The following is a 22,271-nucleotide window of genomic DNA, read 5'->3' as shown; positions in this document are numbered from 1 at the left end:
TGACTTCTGAGAAAGCTGCACTTCTTTTTCTCATAGCACAGAGAAAGAGGCAATGAAGCCGTTGTCTTCATGGCAGTAGGGGCCCTTCCTGCAGCTATCACTGGTTGGAGACAACTGTAAGAGGAAGGAGCTATAATTCACCACTTTGAGCCACTAAACCCACATGGAGGTCCTCGTCGCTTCCAAGCCACACTTCCCACTGTCTTGTGGTCATCGAGATACCCTGTTATTTTTAGTAAAGGGGGTCATTCAGTCCTGGTCTCCAAGACACATCAACCCCTCTGGCAATTACATAGGTGTTTTTACCCCCCTGAAGCACATACGTAGGTGATCGATTGTACGGTCAGTGAATTTGGATTAAATATGCTTAAATCTGTTGTGTCCCCCCATTAAGAATGGAAGCTCCTTGTGGGCAGGAAATGTGTGTATGCTTCTATTAAACTTTCCCCAAGTGCTAACTCCAGTGCATTGCACCCAGTGGGTACATGATTAATATCTATATTACGATTGCCCCTACTGGTCAGGGCAAAATTCAGCACCAACAGTTACATGAGCTCAGTTGGCAAGAGTGGTGGGTAAAGAGGACCTCTACCCTTTGATTTACCTTGTGGGTAGAAGTGATGTTGAGAAGGAAGATGCCAAAGAGGAAGAGGAATGGCTCAGAGGCTGAAAGACTATTAGAGCACGGAATAGATGATTCTGTAATAAGGTGGGGACGGGGAAGGTTAATTATCAAATTTTAAATAATCTAAAAATAGATCATCCAGATAAATTTGTTGTCCAATCTTTCATGCTTTGCTTTCCAGATTCCAGACAGAAATGAAGGTGGAACTTCTCATGGACTACAGACAGGTGCCTGAATCTCTTTGTTCTTTAGTTTCCTCAGCTGTAAAATGGATAGAGTGAATCTCAGCCTTTCCCTAACCTCACAAGGAGAGGATTAGGATACGGTGAAATTTATGATATAAAAGTAATTTGGTAAAAAGCACTCTCTGCATTCAAGGTCTGAAACGGCATGGCCTAGTGGATAGAGCATAGACTTGGGAGTCAAAAGGACCCGGGTTTTAATCCCAGTTCTGCCACTTGACTGATGTGTGACCTTGGACAAATCACTTAACTTCTCTGTGCCTCAGTTACCTCATTTGTAAAATGGGGACCTAAGACTGTTAGCCCCTCGTGGGACAGGGACAGTGTCCAATCTGATTTGCTTGTATCCATCCCGGGGCTCAGTATAATGCCCGGCACGTAGCACGAAACGAGTACCACAATTATTATTATCATTGTTATTATGGTACTATTATTAATATTAGAAGTAGTAACCCTAGTAGTCCTATTAATAATAATAGTATTCATTAAATGCTTACTATGTGCCGAGCACTGTTCTAAGTGCTAGAGTAAGTTCAAGATAATCAGGTCAGACACAGTCCCTGACCCACACAAGTTCAGTCTACTTTATTAATGATACAAGCCCAACACATTTGTCAGATAAGAAATTTTGGAAACACATTCCTCGCATCGGGCTGAGTTTCTCTAAAGAGGCAGAGAAGCAGTGTGGCCTGGTGGAAAGAGCATGGGTCTGGGGATCACAGGACCTGGGTTCTAATCACAGCTCCACCAATTGCTTGCTGTGCGACCTGGGGAAAGGCACTTCTCTGTGTGTCAGTTTCCTCAGCTGTAAAATGGGGATTAAATACCTGTTCTCCCTCCTACTTAGACTGCGAGCCCCCTGTGGAACAGGAACTGAATCTGACTTAATTAACTTGTACCACTTGTGGTTAGAACAGTGTTTGTCACATAGTAAACGCTTAAACACCGAAAGGAGAAGGGGTGAACTGTTAATTCCTGGGCAAGTCATGAAACCTTTTTTCTCCTCTTTCTGTCATGGTCAGATAATAACGCCTGTTAATTAGAATGTATTCATAAAGTTCTTTGGAGAAAGTACTCTATAAATGCAAGGTATTAGTATTACTCATGTAATTGATGTTAGCAAGTATTATTACTGAACCCAATTTTCCCAGCACTTAAAGTTACCCCCCCCCCCCCCCGGGTGGGTGTGCTCTGCCCAGGAGATGGGAAAGGAGAAGCATTAACTCCTTCAGACCACTAAGGGTCTGTTTATTTCAGAACAGCCGCCGCAGCATATGTGTGTGTCTGTCCCTCCGCGTGTCCCCTTCCAGTTGCAAGATACTGTCGATGTTGAGATTTTTATCAGTGTGTGAGTACGTGGATAATCCTTTCCACAGCGAGTACGTTTAAAACTGCCCTTTGTCACCCCATCGTGTCTGCCGCTGTTTTCATTCCTCCCTCTTTGGGGTGTGATCTTCTCTGCACCTCTGCCCAACGCTAGAATAACCTGTCTTGGGTTTCTATCTTCCAACTGCCAACAGCTTTGCCACGCCATCTGATGTTTGCTCCTTTGTGTCTTTAAAGCTTTCCCTCTGCCTCTTGTTTATAGCGTTGCCAGTTCAGCTCACCGTTCAGTGGCTGTATGGCAATTCCCCGAGTCCTTAGTTAATGAAGATCTTCAGTAACGGGTCTAAGAGGTCTCTGAGAAGGATCTTGCAAGCAGCAGAGAGAAGTGGAAACCCGGTAAATTCTTTAGCCCTCTCACTTCTTAAAGGCAGCGTTAATGATGGCATCTTGGCAGTTCTGTGGCCCTTCCCGAGTGTGCCATAATTTCAGAAAGGATCTGAGTGATGGCTGAACAGAATAGCCCCTTCCTACTTGTACGTCCCAGCAGATAGTTCCTGAAATGTGACCTTGGGTGAGTCACTTACCTTCTCTGTGCCTCAGTTCCCTCATCCGAATAATGGAGATTAAGACTGTGAACGCCGTGTGGGACGGGGACTGTGTCCAACCCGATTATCTTGTATCTGCCCCAGTGCTTAGAACAGTGCCTGGCACATAGTAAGCGCTTAACAAATACCATTATTATTAAGCACTCGGTACAGTGCTCGATTAGACTGTAAGCCCGTCAGTGGGCAGGGACCGTCTCTATCTGTTGCCGATTTGTCCATTCCAAGCGCTTGGTACAGTGCTCTGCACATTGCGCTCAATAAATACTACTGAAGGAATGAATGAATTCCTCAGGAAGTTAATTGTGATGGGGATTTCTCAAACGGTGGGGCGCTTGTTGCCTTCTCTTCACACACCATCATCCCCTCAGTGATGGCAGGTGTGTTAAGATGGTTGAAGGGCTCTTATCCCTGTTTACTAGTGATGAGGGGGGAGCCTTCTATATTAACGCTGCTGGTAGCAGGCACAACTGCGATGAATGCTTGCTGAACTCTTCTCTGTTGAGGACAGAAAAAGATAAGGCACGTGCCTGACAGAGGATGGGATGTCGAGGCTGAAGAGATACAAGAGGACCCACGTGGAGATCAAGCCGAGGATTTCTATACGACCCGTGTATCCCCAGGCTATGTTGAATCACTCTAAGGGGCCTCTCCTCTCAAGAACCTACTGTAGTCCTTCCTTTTTCAAGGCAATGCTACTGATGGTAAGATCCTATCCGTAGGGTGAATGTGCCCGATGAAACCGATAGCACGCTGCTGCCCTTTCTGTAGCGAAGGATAGGTCTGTGAACCTGAAATGGGTTTGTCCCACATAAAACCCGTCTCTTAAGCCTGCTTCTTGGTATAACCGTGATGTTGGATAATCTGGACGGATATGGTCCCTGTCCCTCATGGGGCTTACCGTCTGAGGCGGAGGGAGATGGGTATTGAATCCCCAATCTACAGATGAGGAAACGGAGGCACAGAGAAGTTGTGACTTGCCCAAGATCACACAGCAGACAAGTGGCAGAGCTGGGATGAGAACCCGGGTCCTCCGACTCCCAGCCTTTCCAAGAGACCGTGCTGCTTCGACTGCTTCTACTGTCGATAACGGCGATGATGATGAGAACTGTGCCGTCTGTGAAGTTCCGCCTATGAGCGAAGCACCGGGGTAGCTCCGTGACAGTCAGATCAGAGCCAGTGCCCGCCTGCGTGGGGCTCACTGTCTAAATTTCCAGAGCCCCAGATTGTCGATGGTATGAAACGGATTTCCAAAGTCGGTGAACAAGGTCTAGAGGTCTTGGCGTTGTTCTCTGCGCTTGTTCTGTGACTGTCATTCTGCAAAGAGCATATGCCTTTGAGAAGCAGCGTGGCTCAGTGGAAAGAGCCCGGGCTTTGGAGTCAGGGGTCATGGGTTCGAATCCCGGCTCGGCCACTCGGCAGCTGTGTGACTTCGGGCAAGTCACTTGACTTCTCGGTGCCTCAGTTACCTCGTCTGTAAAATGGGGATTAAGACTGTGAGCCCCACGTGGGACAACCTGATTCCCCTGTGTCTACCGCAGCGCTTAGAACAGTGCTCGGCACATAGTAAGCGCTTAACAAATACCAACGTTATTATCAGTATTATATGCCTGCTGCTGGGTTGCACATCAGCCTAAGATTGCATCGTGTTTCGGTTAGCGTACAAATTAACTAGGATATCTACTTATCTGTCCAGGAGGCTTCTAGCTAGAATTCCGCACTGGAAAGCAGTATGACTTCCTGGTAGTTTCCACAACCGGCTCGCTCTGTCGTCTTGAAGACGGTGACGACGGTGGGATCTCTGAAATCTTGGCGCACTTCTTCCAGGTTGCCTATATTGGGGAAAAGCTCGGAAAATGTCCTCTCCTTGTTTGTAGATTTCTGCCGGAATGCCATCAGAAGAGTAGTGTGGCTCAGTGGAAAGCGAACAGTCCTTGGACTCAGAGGACCTGTGTTCTAATTCCGGCTCTGCCACTTGTCTGCTGCCTAATCTAACTTCTCTGTGGCTCAGTTTCCTCATCTGTAAAATGGGGATTTAATAGCTCTTCTCCCCCCTACTCAGTCTGCACAACCCATAATAATGTTGGTATTTGTTAAGCGCTCACTATGTGCAGAGCACCGTTCTAAGCGCTGGGGTAGATACAGGGTAATCAGGTTGTCCCACGTGAGGCTCACGGTTAATCCTCATTTTACAGATGAGGTAACTGAGGCACAGAGAAGTTAAGTGACTTGCCCCCAGTCACACAGCTGCCAAGTGGCAGAGCCGGGATTCGAACCCGTGACTTCAGATGGGGACTGTGTGTCCCACCTGATTATCTTGTATCTACTTCAGTGTCTGGCACATAGTCACTGCTTAACAAATTCCATTATTATTGGTAGTAATATTATCAGATCTGGGTGCTTTTCCATTTCTCACGGCTTGGATTGTGGAAGTCCTTTCCTCACAAGTTTCCAGAGCCCGTGTGGTGGCCAGATTGTGAATCACCATGGACTCATCCAGACAGGCAAGAGGGCAGCCTTCCCTCCACTTCATCAGGCTGAGAAGAGAAGATTAGTTTCCCTTGTAGCCTTGTATTCGAGATTATCTTGTATCTACGCCAGTGGTCCCTACACAACAGTCAGTCAATCAGTCAATCGCATTTATCGAGCGCTAACCGTGAGCAAAGCGCCGTACTAAGCACTTGGGAGAGTACGATACAACAGACACGTTCCCTGCTCATGACGAGCTTACATTTTAGAGACCAATTTACAGTCTAGAACAGTCAGTTGTATTTGTTGAGCATTTAGTGGGTACAGAGCATGTACTAAGCGCTTGAGAGAGTTTGATTCAACAATAAATAGCTACATTCCCTGCCTACAGTAAGTCTGTAGACTAGAGAGGGGAATGATTAGACCGTAAGCCCGTCAAAGGGCAGGGACCGTCTCTATCTGTTACCGATTTGTCCATTCCAAGCGCTTAGTACAGTGCTCTGCACATAGTAAGCGCTCAATAAATACTACTGAATGAATGATAACCCTCCATCATCTGGGAGTCTGCCCCTTCCCAGCTGAAGAGGAATGAATCTAAAAATAGTGCTCAGTGGGAATTGTTTTCAAAGAGTGAGGGTAAAACTCTACCCGTGACAGTGATGTATGGGACAGTCGAGTCAACGGCCGCCCCCCTCGACCCAGAGAGGACTACTTTTAGGAACAAAATTCCCCAATTCACATGTGTCCTAATGATCCGAATGGTTTTAATTTACTAAAAGGGGACCGGTAACCGGTCGTTCTCATCATCTATACATGGACCAGCTGAAAGTCATTCTTGTGCAGTTCACTTTGCGCTGTTTGTTTTGGGCCGCTCCCCGTAGGCCTCTCCCTGCATGAGACCGACCTCTTGCCCCCTGTTGTGTGTGGTTCGCTAACTGGGGCTCACGATGCGTGGCTCATTTTTACGCGGTTCATTCTGTGCAGTTGGCCAAGGGTGGCTCTCCGAGGCTCACCGTGTGCACCTCGTTTGGTCCGATTCCCTGGACGCAGCTCACTGTAAAAAGCCCACCGGGAATCGTCCGCTGTTTGGGGGGGGGGTCACTGTGAGCTTCACCGCGCGTGCCGTACTGGGGGGTTCTGTGTGCAGTTCGCTCGCTGTGCAAGGCGTAGTGGGGTTTCTGTGTACGGTCTGCTGTCCACAGCTCGCTGTTCGGGAGTTTCCGAGTGCAGTTCGCTGTGCCCGGCTCTGACCGCGAGTTACTGTGTGCAGACCCCTGTGGGCGGTCCTCTTTCCCTTGAGAAACCGAGACCCTAGATAAACCTCGGTGGGACCTGGTTGACAGCTGCTCAGTTGTATCTTGAAGACTCTGACTTATTCCTACCCACCTGGACTCCATCCTGCCCTGGAGGTCTCCAGAGGAGCAGCAGGGTGGGAGTGACAGAGCTGGAAGCAGAAAAGCCCGAAACACAGGTTGTCCATCTAGCTGCGATGAGAGTGGGAAGGGAAGTGCTCAGCTTTGAGACCATCTCTGAAACCACCTCCCCCCAACTGTAGGACACAAGCCTTCACATTTTTACTTTGTAGAAAGACAGGCCTGGGAGTCTGAAGGGCCTGGGTTCTAATCCCGGTTCCGCCACTTGTCTGCCGTGTGACCTTGAGCAGGTCGCTTCGCCCCTCTGGACTTCCGTTACTTCATTTGTAAAATGGGGATTGAGACTGTGAGCCACACATGGGATAGGGACTGTGTCCAACTCGATTTGCTTGTACCCACCCCGGCACTTAATACGGTGCCTGGCACATAGTAAGTGCTTAACAGATACCATTATTATTATTAGGGTCCGAGTCTTAGATTAATCTCATGTAGGTCTGGGTCCAAGAAGGGCATTTCCGGGAAAAATTATTGCGAGAAAACTGACTGCCCTCAGCCAGGTTGATCGATCGATCAGTCATATCAATCAGAGAAGCAGCGTGGCTCAGTGGAAAGAGCACGGGCTTGGGAGTCAGAGGTCGTGGGTTCGAATCCCAGCTCTGCCACTTGTCAGCTGTGTGACTGTGGGCAAATCACTTAACTTCTCTGTGCCTCAGTTCCCTCATTTGTAAAATGGGGATTAAGGCTGTGAGCCTCATGTAGGACAACCTGATTACCTTGTATCTACCCCAGCGCTTAGAAGGGTGCTCTGCACATAGTAAGCGCTTAACAAATACCAACAAATACATTATTATATTTATTGAGCATTAACTGTATACAGAGCACTGTACTAGACGCTTGGGAGAGTACAGTGCAACAGAGTTAGTAGACATGTTCCCTGCCCACAAGGAGCTTACAGCCCAGAATGGGAGACAGACATTAATATAAATAAACGATGAATACGTACGTAAGTGCTATGGGGCTGAGGGTGGGGTGAGTAAAGGGTGCAACTCCAAGTACAAGGGTGACGCAGAAGGGAGTGGGAGAAGAGAAAATGAGGGCTGATAAGCCAGCCTAGAAAATAGCTTGTTATGAGCAGGGAATGTGTCTACTAACTCTGTTATATTGTTATATAATCTCCCCCGATTAGACCGTAAGCCCGTCAAAGGGCAGGGACTGTATCTGTTGCCCATTTGTCCATTCCAAGTGCTTAGTACAGTGCTCTGCACATAGCACTCAATAAATACTACTGAATGAATTAATGAATATTGTTACATTGTACTCTTCCGAGTGCTTAGTATAGTGCTCTCCACACAGTAAGGGCTCAGTAGACATGATTGATACTCATTTAAATTCTGGGACAAAAAGTGTCGTAGGACTCCAAGTGTCTCAGAGCAACCATTCCAGGATCTCAAGACCCCCGAGGCCAGTGACGGCAATCACTGCCACGTTCAAGGCCATTTGGCCCCTTTTCTCGGTCACAGGAGGTGAGGGTACGTTCACAGGAAGAGAGCCGCTGCCCTGGGTAATCCCCCTCTGGGACAGATAGTTGTGAGATATTGTGAGGAAGTTGTTAGGACCCTTCATTTTCAATGTAAACTGATTTTTATCCACATTTCAAGTATCATTCACTATTATCCTGGTCACTGACGAGAGGTGAAGGCGAGATCGGACTCTTGATTTATAGAATCCTAGAAATATCCGCCACCCCATAGATGTTATCGTTGAGTAAGCATGGTGTGTCTGACGCCTACCCCACTGTTTGTTTTGGGAAAGAGCCTGGTAGTGGCAGGGGGTGGGGAAGGGGAGGAGTCCAGCCTTGCTCTCTAATGTTCTGTCGATTTCTCCAAAAACATGAGTGTCCTAAAACAATTTCATAAAATCCAGCAAGGAATTGGCCCTTCTGCACCATTCTCTTTGCTGCCTCTTCCATTTTTCTAAACTTGTCAAAATCATAACCCAAACAGGAAGGGATTTGTGTCAGATGTTAATGCTAATTTTGTGGGTAACCACAGCTTCGCTTGTTTACCAGACATGCCCAATTTAAATAGTTCCTGACGCTCTGAGGAAGGGAGAGTAGATTGTCCCAGGCCTCCAGATTGTTACTGTTAGGTTTAGGAACAGCGTCTACAGGGGGCGGTGAAGATACTCTGATTTCCTGTATTTTCAAGTGGAAAAAGTAGTTCCGCTCTTTGCTTAAGTAGGGAACGCGTTTCTGTCCGACAGTTGAAGCGGATGTAGTATTGGACAGCCAAAGGTCAGTATCCAGGTAAAGTCCCCTCTCTGTTCTTTTTCTTTTGACTTGCACATCCCTAGACAGATTCGGAAAACCAGTTCCTAGTAATCATGCAACTGCAGCTGCAGATAAAGAGGATCCGCCTGTTTCCTAATTTATTGATAGATTGCTATTGTCGTCGCGGTATTTATTGCTATTTGCTTACTGGGCACCATAGTAAGAGAGCACTGGAGAAGATACAAGACAAGCAGTAGAACAAAGTCCCATCCAACAATCTATGTGAGGAGGAAAGACATATAGAAATAAATTGCAAACCACAATAGGGGACAGAGCACGGGCCTGGGACTCAAAAGGACCTGGGCTCTAATCCCAGCTCCACCGCTTGTCTGTTCTGTGACCTTGGACAAGTCGCTTCACTTCTCTGTGCTTTGGTTACCTCATCTGTAAAATGGGGATTCAAATTGTGAGTTCTGTGTGGGACAGGGACTGTGCCCGACCCCATTATCTTGATCTGCCTCAGAATTTAGTAACAATGCCTGGCACATAGTAACTGCTTCACGAATTCCATATGAAGAATTCAAAGAATAATCACCATAATGGAATCTGTGAAGCGCTTACTACGTGTGCCAAACGCTGCATTAAGAGCTGGGATGGATGCGATAATCAGGTCAGACTCGGTCCAAAATGGGCCTTACAGTCTTAACGGTCATTTTATAGAAGAGGAAAATGAGGCACAGAGAAGGCAAGTATTTTACTCGAAGTCACACAGCAGGTGAGTGGCAGAGCCTGGATTAGATCTTTCCACTTGATCATGCCGGTTCCCGAGCAGAGTTTCACAAGAACAGAGAGAAGATTGAACAATCCAAAGTAACACCATCTGATGTTAATTCAACAGTGAGATCCATGAAGTGGCCAGTTACAGTCAGTAAAGAAGCCAGGAACAACAAATCTAACTTCAGCTAATATTGTAGACTCAGCATAGGTTTAGAGCTCTCACTAAAACGTGACATTCTGGACTAAATTTTGGAGCTCAAATCAGAGGAAAGATGCTCGAACCGACCAGTCAGGTGTTGGGATTGTCAGTCGGTCGGCCAGTCGCTTTACCCATCCCATCGGTCAATTAGTCAATCGGCCACTCAGTCCATCAGTCAATCCATCAGCCTGACGGTCGTTTCCTCACGAATATGGGGCCGAGCTTACCGGATCCTGAGCAGCACTGTACCGAGTGCCTGGGAGAGTTGGTAGAAGCATTCCCTCCCCACAAGGAGCTTGCAGTCTAGAAGCGGAGAGCCTTCCCGGGAAAACCGTGACTCTGACATCCCTTTTAACCTGCCAAAGAGCTCAACCTACGGGATCCTTCGCTCACCTTCTTCAGTGATAGAAGAGATCACCAGTCTTACGACTTACCTGGCTGGTCAACCCAGCCTAAGTCTCCCAGTTGGGTTGAGTATGAGTAATCGATCAATCGATTAATGGTACTTATTGAGCCCTTACAATGTGCAGAGCGCTGTTCCAAGGGCTGGGGAGAGTTAGCAGAGACGTCCCCTGCCTGGCAGTGAGTTTACAGTCTAGAGGGTAGGGAAGAGGTGCTAGCAAAGACAGAGTTGGTGATGCAGCCTTTAGATAGCATTGAAGGTTTGCGCTCAAAATCCAGTATTTAATTGGTAGCAGACTGCAGAGAGCAGGTGTGTGTGTGTGTGTGTGTTTTGAAAGGGTAAAGTGCTTAACCCGGTGGATGCTACAATCTATATAAACTCGTGTCTGTGGGGGATGGAGTCTTTGGGGAAGCAGCGTGGCTCAGTGGAAAGAACCCGGGCTTGGGAGTCAGAGGTCATGGGTTCGACTCCCGGCTCTGCCGCTTGTCAGCTGTGTGACTGTGGGCAAGTCACTTCTCTGGGCCTCAGTTCCCTCATCTGTAAAATGGGGATTAACTGTGAGCCTCACGTGGGACAACCTGATGACCCTGTATCTCTCCCAGCGCTGAGAACAGTGCTCTGCACAGAGTAAGCGCTTAACAAAGACCAACATTATTATTATGGAGTCAGCTTTGTTTTTGAGCACTCCCCATCTAGATCTCCCACCTCACAACTCTTTACTTCAGTGGAGACAGAAAGCTGGATCGAAAAGCTGGGAGAAACCCGCCTGTGAACTCTTCTCTAGACCGTGAGCTCGTTATGAACAGGAACTGTGTCTGTTGATTATAGTGTACTCTCCCAAGTGCTTACTACAGTGCTGTGCACCCAGTAAGCTCCCAATAAATACGATTGAATGAATGAATCTAATGGGATACCGGGAAAATCTAAATGGACTCGTGTCCAAATGGCTCACACAGGCCTCTGAATGGCTCCCTGTTCATTTACAGATCAAAGAAACAAAGATCGCTCAGGGGAAGTACCAAGACTGGCAAGAAAGAAATCGAAGAATCTCCTTTCCCCTTTCCTCTAATTCCCTCCCATCCTGCTACACTGAAGTAGGAATACCAGAATTATAATAACGTTGGTATTTAAGTGCTTACCCCTGTGCAGAGCACTGTTCTAAGCGCTGGGGTAGATACAGTGTAATCGGGTTGTCCACGTGAGGCTCACAGTTAAACCCCATTTTACAGATGAGGTAACTGAGACACAGAGAAGTTAAGTGACTTGCCGAAGGTCACGCAGCTGCCAAGTGGCAGAACGGGTATTCGAACCCATGACCTCTGACTCCCAAGCCCGGGCTCTTTCCACTGAGCCACGCTGCTTCTCTAATGCAGTAGCGAACTTAGAACCAATGCAGCAGAGCCCTATCACCCACCCTAGGTCTTTTTATTAAGATACCTTTGCCCAGAGGACCTCTGTGTGCCTTGCCGAGGCTGAGAGAGGCCCACCATCCGGGAGTCACGTGGTAGGGAAATCAGCGAGATGGCTTGCCATCGTTAGTTAGGAATGTGAACAGAGCCAGAAAGGCCAAGGTGTTTTAGCGTCAGAATTTTTTCACCATTTCACATGACATAACTGGGATCTAATAACCACCGGCGTATTTAAGCGCTATGCGCCAAGTGCTGTACTGTGGTTTAGTGGCCAGATCCCGGGCCTGGGAGTCAGAGGGACCTGGGTCCTACTCCCGGCTCTGTCACGTGTCTTCCGTGTGACCTTGGGCAGGTCACTTCCCTTCTCTGGGCTTGTTACCTCATCTGGAAAATGGGGATTAAGATGGTGAGCCCTATGTGCGAAAGGGACTCTGTCCAACCCAATTACCTCGTGTCTACCCCAGTTCTTAGTACAGCGCCCGGCACATAGTAAGTGCTTAACAGACGCCACAGTATAAGTAGATTGAACGTAGTCTCTGTCCCATATGGGGTTCGCAGTATGAGGGAGACAGAGATCTTTTTCCCATTTTTACATGAGGAAACCGAGGCACAGAGTAGTGACCTGCCCAGTGGTGGAAGCAGAATTTTAGAACCCAGGTTTCATGACTACCCCTTTCAATACCCTAGCCATCAGGTCCTGCTGCTGGCAGAGCCCGGTGGTTCAATTTGGTGTTTGACGGTGCATCAGAATAGACGGACCACCAGGATAATGCAGCAGTGGTGTGTTTACAGTTCTATCAAAAGAGATGGCATGCTCGATTCCTCGCTGTGCCAAATGATGAAAAGGAATAAATTCTACCGGCATTAAATTATTCTGTGGATAAAGACTAAGACATTAGCATCAGCACATTCCTAATCCCCTTTCCAAGCCCCTCCCCTGCCTTCTAAAAGATTGGCTAATTGTATTTTAAATTGCACATTTCTTCATTTCTTTGTGCTTTCAAAGCACAGATCCTGGCTGGTGGAAAAAGTAAAAGAAAAAAAAAAAAGAAAAAGCTGTGGTTCAGCCTCAGTTGTTCAAGACTGTCAGAGTTTCCATCCTAAAACCCATAAAACTCACTTACTGAAACAGTTACTTTAAAGGTGGAAACTTGGAGATGGAATTTCACAGATTCTTGGCCAGGCACGATTTGGGTTTTTATGAAGTTTAAATCGAGTTTAAATTTAGTAGAGGTCCCTAACAGACTGAGGACCTCCGAGAGAAAAGACTTGATGAAAGTTGAGTTTTTTTCATCGGAGCTTAGGACCAGGTCAGGTGAAATGGGGAATCTTCCACCCGCTTTGGACTCTCCAAGGCTCTCAGCTGGTTGCCCAAAGAAAGCCTTCCTGCCATTCTCCACATGGATTAGGAGAACAGCTCTCAGGATCAACTGGCTTTTGGGGTTTGAAGAGGTTTAGTAGTGTAGTAGGTTGGGGGAATTAGCAGGGCAGATAATGGGATTTTCAAACACGTAGAGGGGAATCAATTGGACAAAGGCAGCGAATGTGGTCAGGCTGCCATGTTTGTGGACTTTTTGATTTGCTCCCTGTTGAGCTGGCTAGGGAGAGCTTATCTTTGTTTTTAGGGTATTTGTTAGGCGCTTACTACGTGCCGGGCATTGTACTAAGCGCTGGGACAGATACAAGATAATCAGGTTAGACACAGTCTCTGTCCCAAACTCATGCTAGGAATTGTGGGGGTATTTTGAGGATTTCAAATAAGTTGTCTCTTCAGTTGAAAGATGAAAATGCTCCCTATGGAATCGTATTCACAGATGTCAGTGCTAAAGTGAGAATCTCCTGCACGAAAATACGGTTGTGCAAAATTTCTGGCCCCTTGCTATTTGGGTGTGTGAATCTCAGACACCGATGGCTTAAAGGAGAATGGTATGTTCTACTGGCAGCATGACTTATTTGCTCTTGAGTTTGTTTTTTTTAATAGTGGGCATGGTTTGCACTGTCATCTTCTCTCTCTCTCTCTCTCTCTCCCTCTCTCTCTCTCTCTTTCCCCTCTAGCACTCATTGTGAGATATAATAATGATATTTGTTGAGTGCTTCCTGTGTGCCAAGCACTGTTCTAAGCACTGGTGAGGAAGATAGGTCCCATCTGAGAGCACAGAACAGAATATCCCTGACCCTAAAGGTAATGTAAGTATTTTTGCCAGTATCCATGCCACTTCTCTGGACCTTGAGGTTTGGTCAGAGTTGTGATTTCTGTCATGTTCACCGGGCAATTGGATCAAACCATACAGTGACTATAACTGGAACTCACCCATCCAACCTTAAATTTTGGCTGAAAGTGAGAACACGATTTGCTGAGCAGAACCGATCAGTGTTTATGAAAGACTTTGAGTTGTGTGAAAAATACTTATTCTGTAAAGAGAAGGGAATATCATTAAGCTGATAAATTTCAGTAGTACTTTTTACATAGCTCCCTCAAAAAATGACTTTCCTTCTTCAGGAATTGCTTCATTTTAACATTTCCTCTTTGAAGTGAGAGGTCATTTTCAGGGTAGCAAACCCCTGTAACATTCCAGTTTGTATACAATATCGCCAAGATCCGCCCTTTCCTCTCCACCCAAACGGCTACCTTACCGCTACAGGCTCTCGTTATATCCCGGCTAGACTACCGTGTCGGCCTTCTCTCTGCCCTCCCTTCCTCCTCTCTCGCCCCGCTCCGGTCTATTCTTCACTCCGCTGCCCGGCTCATCTTCCCGCAGAAACGATCTGGGCCTGTCACTCCCCTTCTTAAACAACTCCAGTGGTTGCCTATCGACCTCCGCTCCAAACAAAAACTCCTCACTCTAGGCTTCGAGGCTTTCCATCACCTTGCCCCTTCCTACCTCTCCTCCCTTCTCTCTTTCTACCGCCCCCCCGCACGCTCCGCTCCTCCGCCGCCCACCTCCTCGCCGTCCCTCGGTCTCGCCCGTCCCGCCGTCGACCCCCGGGCCACGTCCTCCCGCGGTCCCGGAACGCCCTCCCTCCTCACCTCCGCCAAACTGATTCTCTTCCCCTCTTCAAAACCCTACTTAAAACTCACCTCCTCCAAGAGGCCTTCCCACGCTGAGCTCCCCTTTTCCCTCTACTCCCTCTACCGCCCCCCTTCACCTCTCTGCAGCTAAACCCTCTTTTCCCCCCTTTCCCTCTGCTCCTCCCCCTCTACCTTCCCATCCCTTTGGCACTGTACTCGTCCGCTCAACTGTATATATTTCCATTACCCTATTTATTTTGTTAATGAAATGTACATCGCCTCGATTCTATTTAGTTGCCATCGGTTTTTACGAGATGTTCTTCCCCTCGACTCTATTTATCGCCATTGTTCTCGTCTGTCCGTCCCCCCCGATCAGACCGTAAGCCCGTCGAACGGCAGGGACCGTCTCTATCTGTTGCCGACTTGTTCATTCCAAGCGCTTAGTACAGTGCTCTGCACATAGTAAGCGCTCAATAAATACTAATGAATGAATGAATATACTGGATTCACTTTTGAAGCATCTGTAAACTTTGAACACCTTGATTGCCTCAGAAAATACTAAAGAACCTATTTTCCCACTCATGCTGAAATCATTTTCCCCGAATTAAAAAAACCAGTAAACTTTGGTTATAAAACAAGCAAAGCTAAATTTGAGTCTGAAAGATAATCCCGAATAGAGTCACGCAGGAAAATACTTTTTAAATACTGCAATACCAAATTGATTACTTTGGAGATAAGGGATAGACAAGTGGCAAATGGGGAGCACTGTAAATAATGGGCAGATAAGAAATTTCATGCCAGGATGGTGTTTAAATGGACCTTTTCTAATTGGGATGATTGAGTCTCTCCGATTTCACACTTTAAGAAAAATCAATGTAGAATAGATGTAATGCCAAAGGTGTAGCCTTTGGAATGACTGATGCGAGAATTCCAGTAAATCATTCCAGTTTCTGAGCACGCTCCACCGGCACTCTCCCCATCTTGGCAGAAACTAGGATTTTCTCAACTTTGCGGAATATGACATGGTTTCACTCTGTCCTTCCCCGTTATTCCTGTAGTCTTAGAAATGCGAAGGAAAGACAGAACGGCCCGAGCTGTTTCCAGAGCTCATTTGAGCCGTTGCAGTGAGAATTGTAGCTAAAAGCAGGTTGCAACACGCCACGTGGAAAGGTATGTAGTACTGTAGCTTAGGGCGAACATCTTCCTAGGAACTCATTTACAGAGTCACACAGTTTATAGGACGTTTTGGGTGGAAGACGCACCCGGGACTTTGCTCCCTTAACATTGTTTCTTTCGGGACTGATGGGTTGGTTCCAGCCAATCTGAAGTTGCTCTGTCCCCTTTCGTCTCTGCCACGCCACTTCAGGTTGAGGATACGGACCGAGCGACTATTTCTGACAGAACGTGAAATGGAGGCTCTCTTGCCTCGTGTCTGGTATCCACAGGCTTGGGTTTCCCCGGGTTCTGTTTCACGGTACAAATTTTCTTATTTAGGACTGGATGGGAGAAGAGGTCCAAAAAGGCACTTGGATTGAGATGGCAGGAGGAGGTGAGACTCCAGTCGAGGTGGGACTCATCCCAAGGGGCCTCTGGAGCTCCATGTAAAAATGGGCCTGGGAGTCAGGAGACCTAAATTTTAATCCCAGCTCTGCCACCTGCCTTCTGTAAATCCTTAACTTCTCTGTGCCTCAGTTTCTTCATCCGCAAAATGGAAATTAAATCATTTGTCTAATTCCCCCTTAAATTGTGAGCCCCATGTGGGATAGAAATTTTGTCCAATCTCCTCATATTGTACGTGAGCTCCATGTGGGATAGAGATTTTGTCCAATCTCCTCATATTGTATCTTCCCCCGTGCATGCATACTACAGTGGTAGGCACATAATAAAGCCCTTAAATGCCGTTATTGTTGCTGTTATTGCTATTGTTAACTCAAGAACGAGACCATCCAGTTACCCTGAGCCATTTAAGAAAGATCTGCCGTAGAAAACTACTGTATGTATTTTACTGTGGTTAACTTAACTCATAAGCATTATTGAATTTTCTTTGTACCATTGCACCTGCATTTTTAAAATATCTAAAATTTCAAATAACTTTAACAGTAAAATTGTTTCTGTAGGGTTGAAACATTTTTGCTTTTATCCTGGGCTGTCCCAGGGTAATTTCTCATAGAAGCTCTTGTTTCTGAAGCCGTTTGTAGCTCATGCGCATAATCGAGATGAATGCAGTAAGGATCTCTGATGATCAGTCATATTTATCGAGCACGAACTGGGTACAGTGTTCTGTACTAAGCACTTGGGAGAGTATGACAGTGTAACGGAGTTGGTAGACGTGTTCCCTGACCACGGCAAGCTTACAGGGGGAGATGGATATTAATATAAATGAATACGTCATGGATACGTAGGCAAGTGCCATGGGGCTGAGGGGGGAGTGAATGAAGGGTACAAAACTAAGTGCAAAGGTGATATAGACGGGAGTGGGAGAAGAGGAAACGAGGGCCTAGTTGGGGAAGGCTTCCTGGAAGAGATGTACTTTGAGTAATAATGTGCTTTCCCTGTTTCTGGCCAGAAAGAACAGACAGCAGTGGATAGAGGCAAAGAAAAAATATAATACAAACAGAGATGGGTGAGATCGTATCGGTCCTGAACTGTTTGGCTTCCCAGTGAATATATATACACGTACAACCTCAACGACGACGTATTGCTGTTAGGGCTAAAAAGATGAACAAAAATCACAGTTATTATTAGTCTCATCACTGTTTTTATATGGTATTTTTTAAGTGCTTACTACGTGACAGGCACTGGGGTAGATAAAAGATAATTAGGTTGGACACAGTCCGTGCCCTGCATGGGGCTCAGAGTCTCAATCCCCATTTTATAAGAGGAATCGAGGCACAGAGACATTAAGTGACTTGCCCAAAGTCACACAGCAGTCAAGTGGCAGAGCCGGGATCAGAACCCAGGACGTCTGATTCTCGGGTCCTTTCGCTTTCCACTAGGCTGCTGTTTCCCCATTACTACTTGTATGGGACAGACTAGCCCATTCGACATTAAATCAATCAATCAGTCAGTCAATGGTATTTATGGAGCAGTTACTGTGTGCAGAGCACTGTACTAAGTGCTTGAGAGAGTATAATCATGAGGTGCTAGACGTGGTCCAAAAAAAGTGTACAGTCTAGTGCCCACATTGAATGCACTCAAGATAGTTCCTTAATGCAGTAATGAATTTGACCCGTACCAGGCCTGTCGCTATTTTCAGGCCTGCTTTTAGCTTCCCTATCTCCCCGAACCATCATTCAAGGAGAACCACTTGTCTCCTTATTATTGATATACTAATATTTTTATTAGTATAATATACAAATTATATACGAATATAAATATATTATGTATTCCTATATTATATTAGTATGTTAATAATATTAATATTATTGATTTTCAAAAAGTAAGACTCCCTTCCCACCCATCCTCTTTCCTTCCACGCCATCTCCCCCTGCCCCCCCACCGTCTCCCCCCTCCAAAAGCAAACTGAAGAAAGGCAATGCTAATACTACTAATACTAATATAATAATATTATAATATATAAAGATATACTATATATCAATAATGTCATTGTTATTATTACTGCAAACTAGACTGATCTATCTGCTGCAAGGGTCTCGCAACAGAGCACGGCTGTCACGTGGTTTGAGATTGTAAGAAGAAGAAGAAGAATTGTGATATTTATTAATCGCTCACTGTGGGTCAGCCACTGTATTAAGCGCTGGGATGGATACAAGCAAATCAGGATGGACACAGTTCCTATCCTCCGTGGGGCTCCCAGTCTCAATCCCCATTTTCCAGAGGAGGTCACTGAGGCCCAGAGAAGGGAGTGACTTGCCCAAAGTCACACAGCACGCAAGTGGAGGAGCCGGGATTGGAACCCAAGATGATGTCTTTAAAGCGTTGATTCTGTCGTCCGGGCTTCCGTGTCCCCACCTTTCGGTGAATTATGCAGCAGCTGCGTGGGTGTTCTTCCCTCTTTGATTGTCCTCACGTGCCCCACTCAGCTGTGTTGCTGTGAGCATTCCTTCAACACTGGTGAACAGACCACATTCCAGGACCTTGTCGTTGGTAATCTTGCCTGCCTTTGTGATGTTGTGATGCTGGTGAAATGCTCAAGATGGATGTGTCTTTAGAGAAGCAGCGTGGCTCAGTGGAAAGAGCACGGGCTTGGGAGTCAGAGGTCATGGGTTCGAATAATAACGTTGGCATTTGTTAAGCGCTTACTATGTGCCGAGCACCGTTCTAAGTGCTGGGGCACACACAAGGGAATCAGGTTGTCCCGCGTGGGGCTCGCAGTCTTAATCCCCACTTTACAGATGAGGTAACTGAGGCACCGAGAAGTTAAGTGACTTGCCCAAAGTCACACAGCCGACAAGTGGCCGAGCCGGGATTTGAACCCATGACCTCTGACTCCCAGGCCCGTGCTCTTTCCACTGAGCCACGCTGCTTCTCAATCCCGGCTGTGCCGCTTGTCAGCTGTGTGACTTTGGGCAAGTCACTTAACTTCTCTGTGCCTCAGTTACCTCATCTGCAAAATGGGGATTAAGACTTTGAGCCTCACGTGGGACAACCTGATTAGCCTGTATCTACCCCCAGTGCTTAGAACGGTGCTCTGCACATAGTAAGCGCTTCACAAATACCAACGATATTATTATTCCAGATCCAGGACTCACTCCCATCTGAAAGGTTGGCAGATTAGAGAGCAGAAGGAAGCACTGTAGTGGAGTTAGAGTAAGGATAGGAATGTGGGTGAAGTTAGGAGAGTGAGAGTAAATCCATTTGAAAAATGGATGTTCACCTTTATGTCCTAAAATCTGTCTTCTCGATCCCAATCTAAAATAGTTGACGTTTCAAAAAAAGCACTTGTGGTGTAAAAGGAAAAAATTATGGCACCCGTATTTTATTGGTGAGCTTTCCTTTGGCCAGAAAACAAAACAAAAAAAAATAAATGGTCATTCCTTCTCGGTATATAAATAGATGTGCACCGTGGCTCAGTGGAAAAAGCCGTGGGCTTGGGAGTCAGAGGTCACGGGTTCTTATCCCGGCTCCCCCGCTAGTCAGCTGTGTGAGCTTGGGCAAGTTACTTAACTTCTCTGTGCCTCAGTTACCTCATCTGTCAAATGGGGATTAAAAGTGTGAGCCCCACGTGGGACAACCTGGTCACCTTGTATCTCCCAGTGCTTAGAACAGTGCTTTGCACATAGTAAGCGCTTAACAAATACCACAATTTTTATTTATAAGGAGTCTCAGATGATAGGTATTAGCCATAACATCGGAGGAGATTTTCATGTGGGGCTTAACACTGCGAATTTTGGAAGTTATCTCTAGCTCCGTGTGCTTGGAGCAGTTTGTAAAATTTTTAATGTACATAATTGCCCTTGGATTTCCATCAGGGAAAATGCCTTTAGAAATGTTTCTCTCTCATCCAAGGGACACACTGTCAGTCGATCAGTGCTACTTATTCATTCATTCGTATTTATTGAGCGCTTACTGTGTGCTTAGCACTGTACTAAGCGCTTGGAAAGTACAATTTATTGAGGGCTGAGTGTGCAAAGAACACTGTACTAAGCATTTGGTAGAGTAGAGTTGATAGACGTGATTCCTGCCCTCAAGCAGCTTACGCTCTAGGGGGGGAGATGGACATAAAAATAAATTACAGATAGGGGAACTGTCCGAGTCTAAGGATAAAAACATAAATTCTGTGGGATTGGGGTAGAGAGAGAATCAAAGTGCTTAAGGGGGTCTAGACCCAAGCACATAGGAGATGCAGAAGGAAGGATGAATAGTGGGGGAAATGAAGAGTTATTCAGAGAAGGCCTCTTGGAGGAGGTATAATTTTTAGTAGGGCTTCGAAGATGGGGAGAGTAGTGATCTGTCAGATACGAAGGGGGAAGGAGTTCCAGGCTAGAGGGAAGACATGAACAAGGGGTGGTTAGGGAGGCAGATGAGTTCAAAGGGCAGTGAGCAGGTTGGCTTTGGAGGAGGGAAGTGTGTGGGCTGGGTTCGAGTGGGAGATCAGAGAAATTAGGAAGGGGAGAGCTGATCGAGTGCCTTAAAGCCGATGTTAAAGAGTTTCTGTTTGTGGAAACTACTTCCTCTGTACAGTCTAGGCAGATTTTGGTCAAGCCAGGCCACTCAGTGTCCCAGAGTAGAGGGTTAAAAGAAGGATAAAGAAAAATATTTTTAATAAATAAAATGTCAGATAAGAATAAGGAAGATAACTTTGTTACAGTATTTGTTAAGCACTTACTACGTGCCAAGAACTCTTATGAACTCTGGTGCAGATACAAGGTTATCAGATGGGACACAGTCCCTGTCCCACATGGGGTTCACAAACTAGGTAGAAGGGAGTAGGATTTAATCCCCACTTTACAGTTGAGGAAACTGAGTCACAGAAGAGCAGTGGCAGAGACGGGATTAGAATCCAGATCGTCAGACTCTCAGGCCTGTGCTCTTTCCATTAGGCCAAACCGCTTCTGAAGGATAAGTGAATGTCTCCCAGATTCAGTACAACCCACCTCTCATCTCTCTCACTATTCAGCGTCTCACCCCTTTTCTTAGTTGGATCTATTTTAGGATAACCACTGTCAGCACCCGTGAATACCGAACACTGAAGTGTCCGTAACAGAGCTTCTCTTAAGGCGGGCATAGTGTGTAAGGTAATGATGTCCCACATTACACTAAGTTACAAGTCCACATTTTGTGGAAGTCCTCCCGATTCCACCCAAACCTAAATTATTTCTCCAGGGGCTCCGCTGATCCCACCTACTCTTGCCCCAGAAGGCCCTCTGAAGGCCCTTGGATTACCAGCCCCACCCCCAAGATGGAAAACTAGGTGGCAGACGCCGAAGCAGAGGGAGACTGGCTGCTTACAAATTAAATAGCAGGCACAGAGGCATCCGGTTCCAATATAGTAGTAAGACCGATATTTATTAAGCATTTACTGTGTGCAGAGCACTGGATTAAGCACTGGGAGAGAAGATCTGTTCAAGATCAGGGGACGGAGACCAGCTGAAATCCAAACTGTCGGGACTAAACCAGATGAATGGCCACTTGCCGTCTTTCACCCATCTGGTCTCACCTACCCACTTCCCTGCATTCTCTCCCAAATCTTTTCCCTCCCACGCCCCAACCATTCTTTCCTTTGCTCCTCCTGCCTTCCCACTCACTTTTCTGTGGGCTCAAGCCTTCTTCTTCTTGTGGAATTTCCTTTTCTCTGAAGTATTTCCTGTTGTCATGTATTTTCCTCTTTTTGTTTTGTTTTCCCCTCTTATCCTCCTTGTCAGTTCCCATTATATTTGCTCCTCTCCTTGTTTTGGTTATTCTCCTTTCCTTTGTATTTCTTTATCCTGCCTTTTATTCCTCTTCCTTTTTTTCTTTCCCTGTCCTGGTCTTTCTCTTTTTGATTCTCCCCCGCGACACTGTTTCTCTAAGAGCTCTTACCATTTCCTACCCATTCCACCCCTCTTTTAGCAACGTGTTGTGGTCCTTGAAACATATGCAATAGAGTTGTGCAGAAGAATTTCCG

The 22,271-nt window shown here is 46.4% G+C and overlaps 1 protein-coding gene across 2 annotated transcripts in view; it reads left to right on the top strand.

The window, feature by feature from the left end:
• The window catches only part of EGFR (epidermal growth factor receptor), a 298,096-nt gene that overhangs the window by 31,534 nt on the left and 244,291 nt on the right, over nucleotides 1-22,271 (top strand). For both annotated transcript variants that reach the window (XM_029062043.2, XM_029062046.2), the window contains exon 2: nucleotides 807-852. In XM_029062043.2, the coding sequence (XP_028917876.1) occupies nucleotides 807-852 (46 nt within the window). The remainder of the gene's footprint in view (nucleotides 1-806; nucleotides 853-22,271) is intronic.

This window comes from Ornithorhynchus anatinus, chromosome 4 (assembly GCF_004115215.2).
Source record: "Ornithorhynchus anatinus isolate Pmale09 chromosome 4, mOrnAna1.pri.v4, whole genome shotgun sequence".
In the NCBI taxonomy this organism is placed as follows: Eukaryota; Metazoa; Chordata; class Mammalia; order Monotremata; family Ornithorhynchidae; genus Ornithorhynchus; species Ornithorhynchus anatinus.
This window is presented reverse-complemented; position numbering and strand designations above follow the sequence as displayed.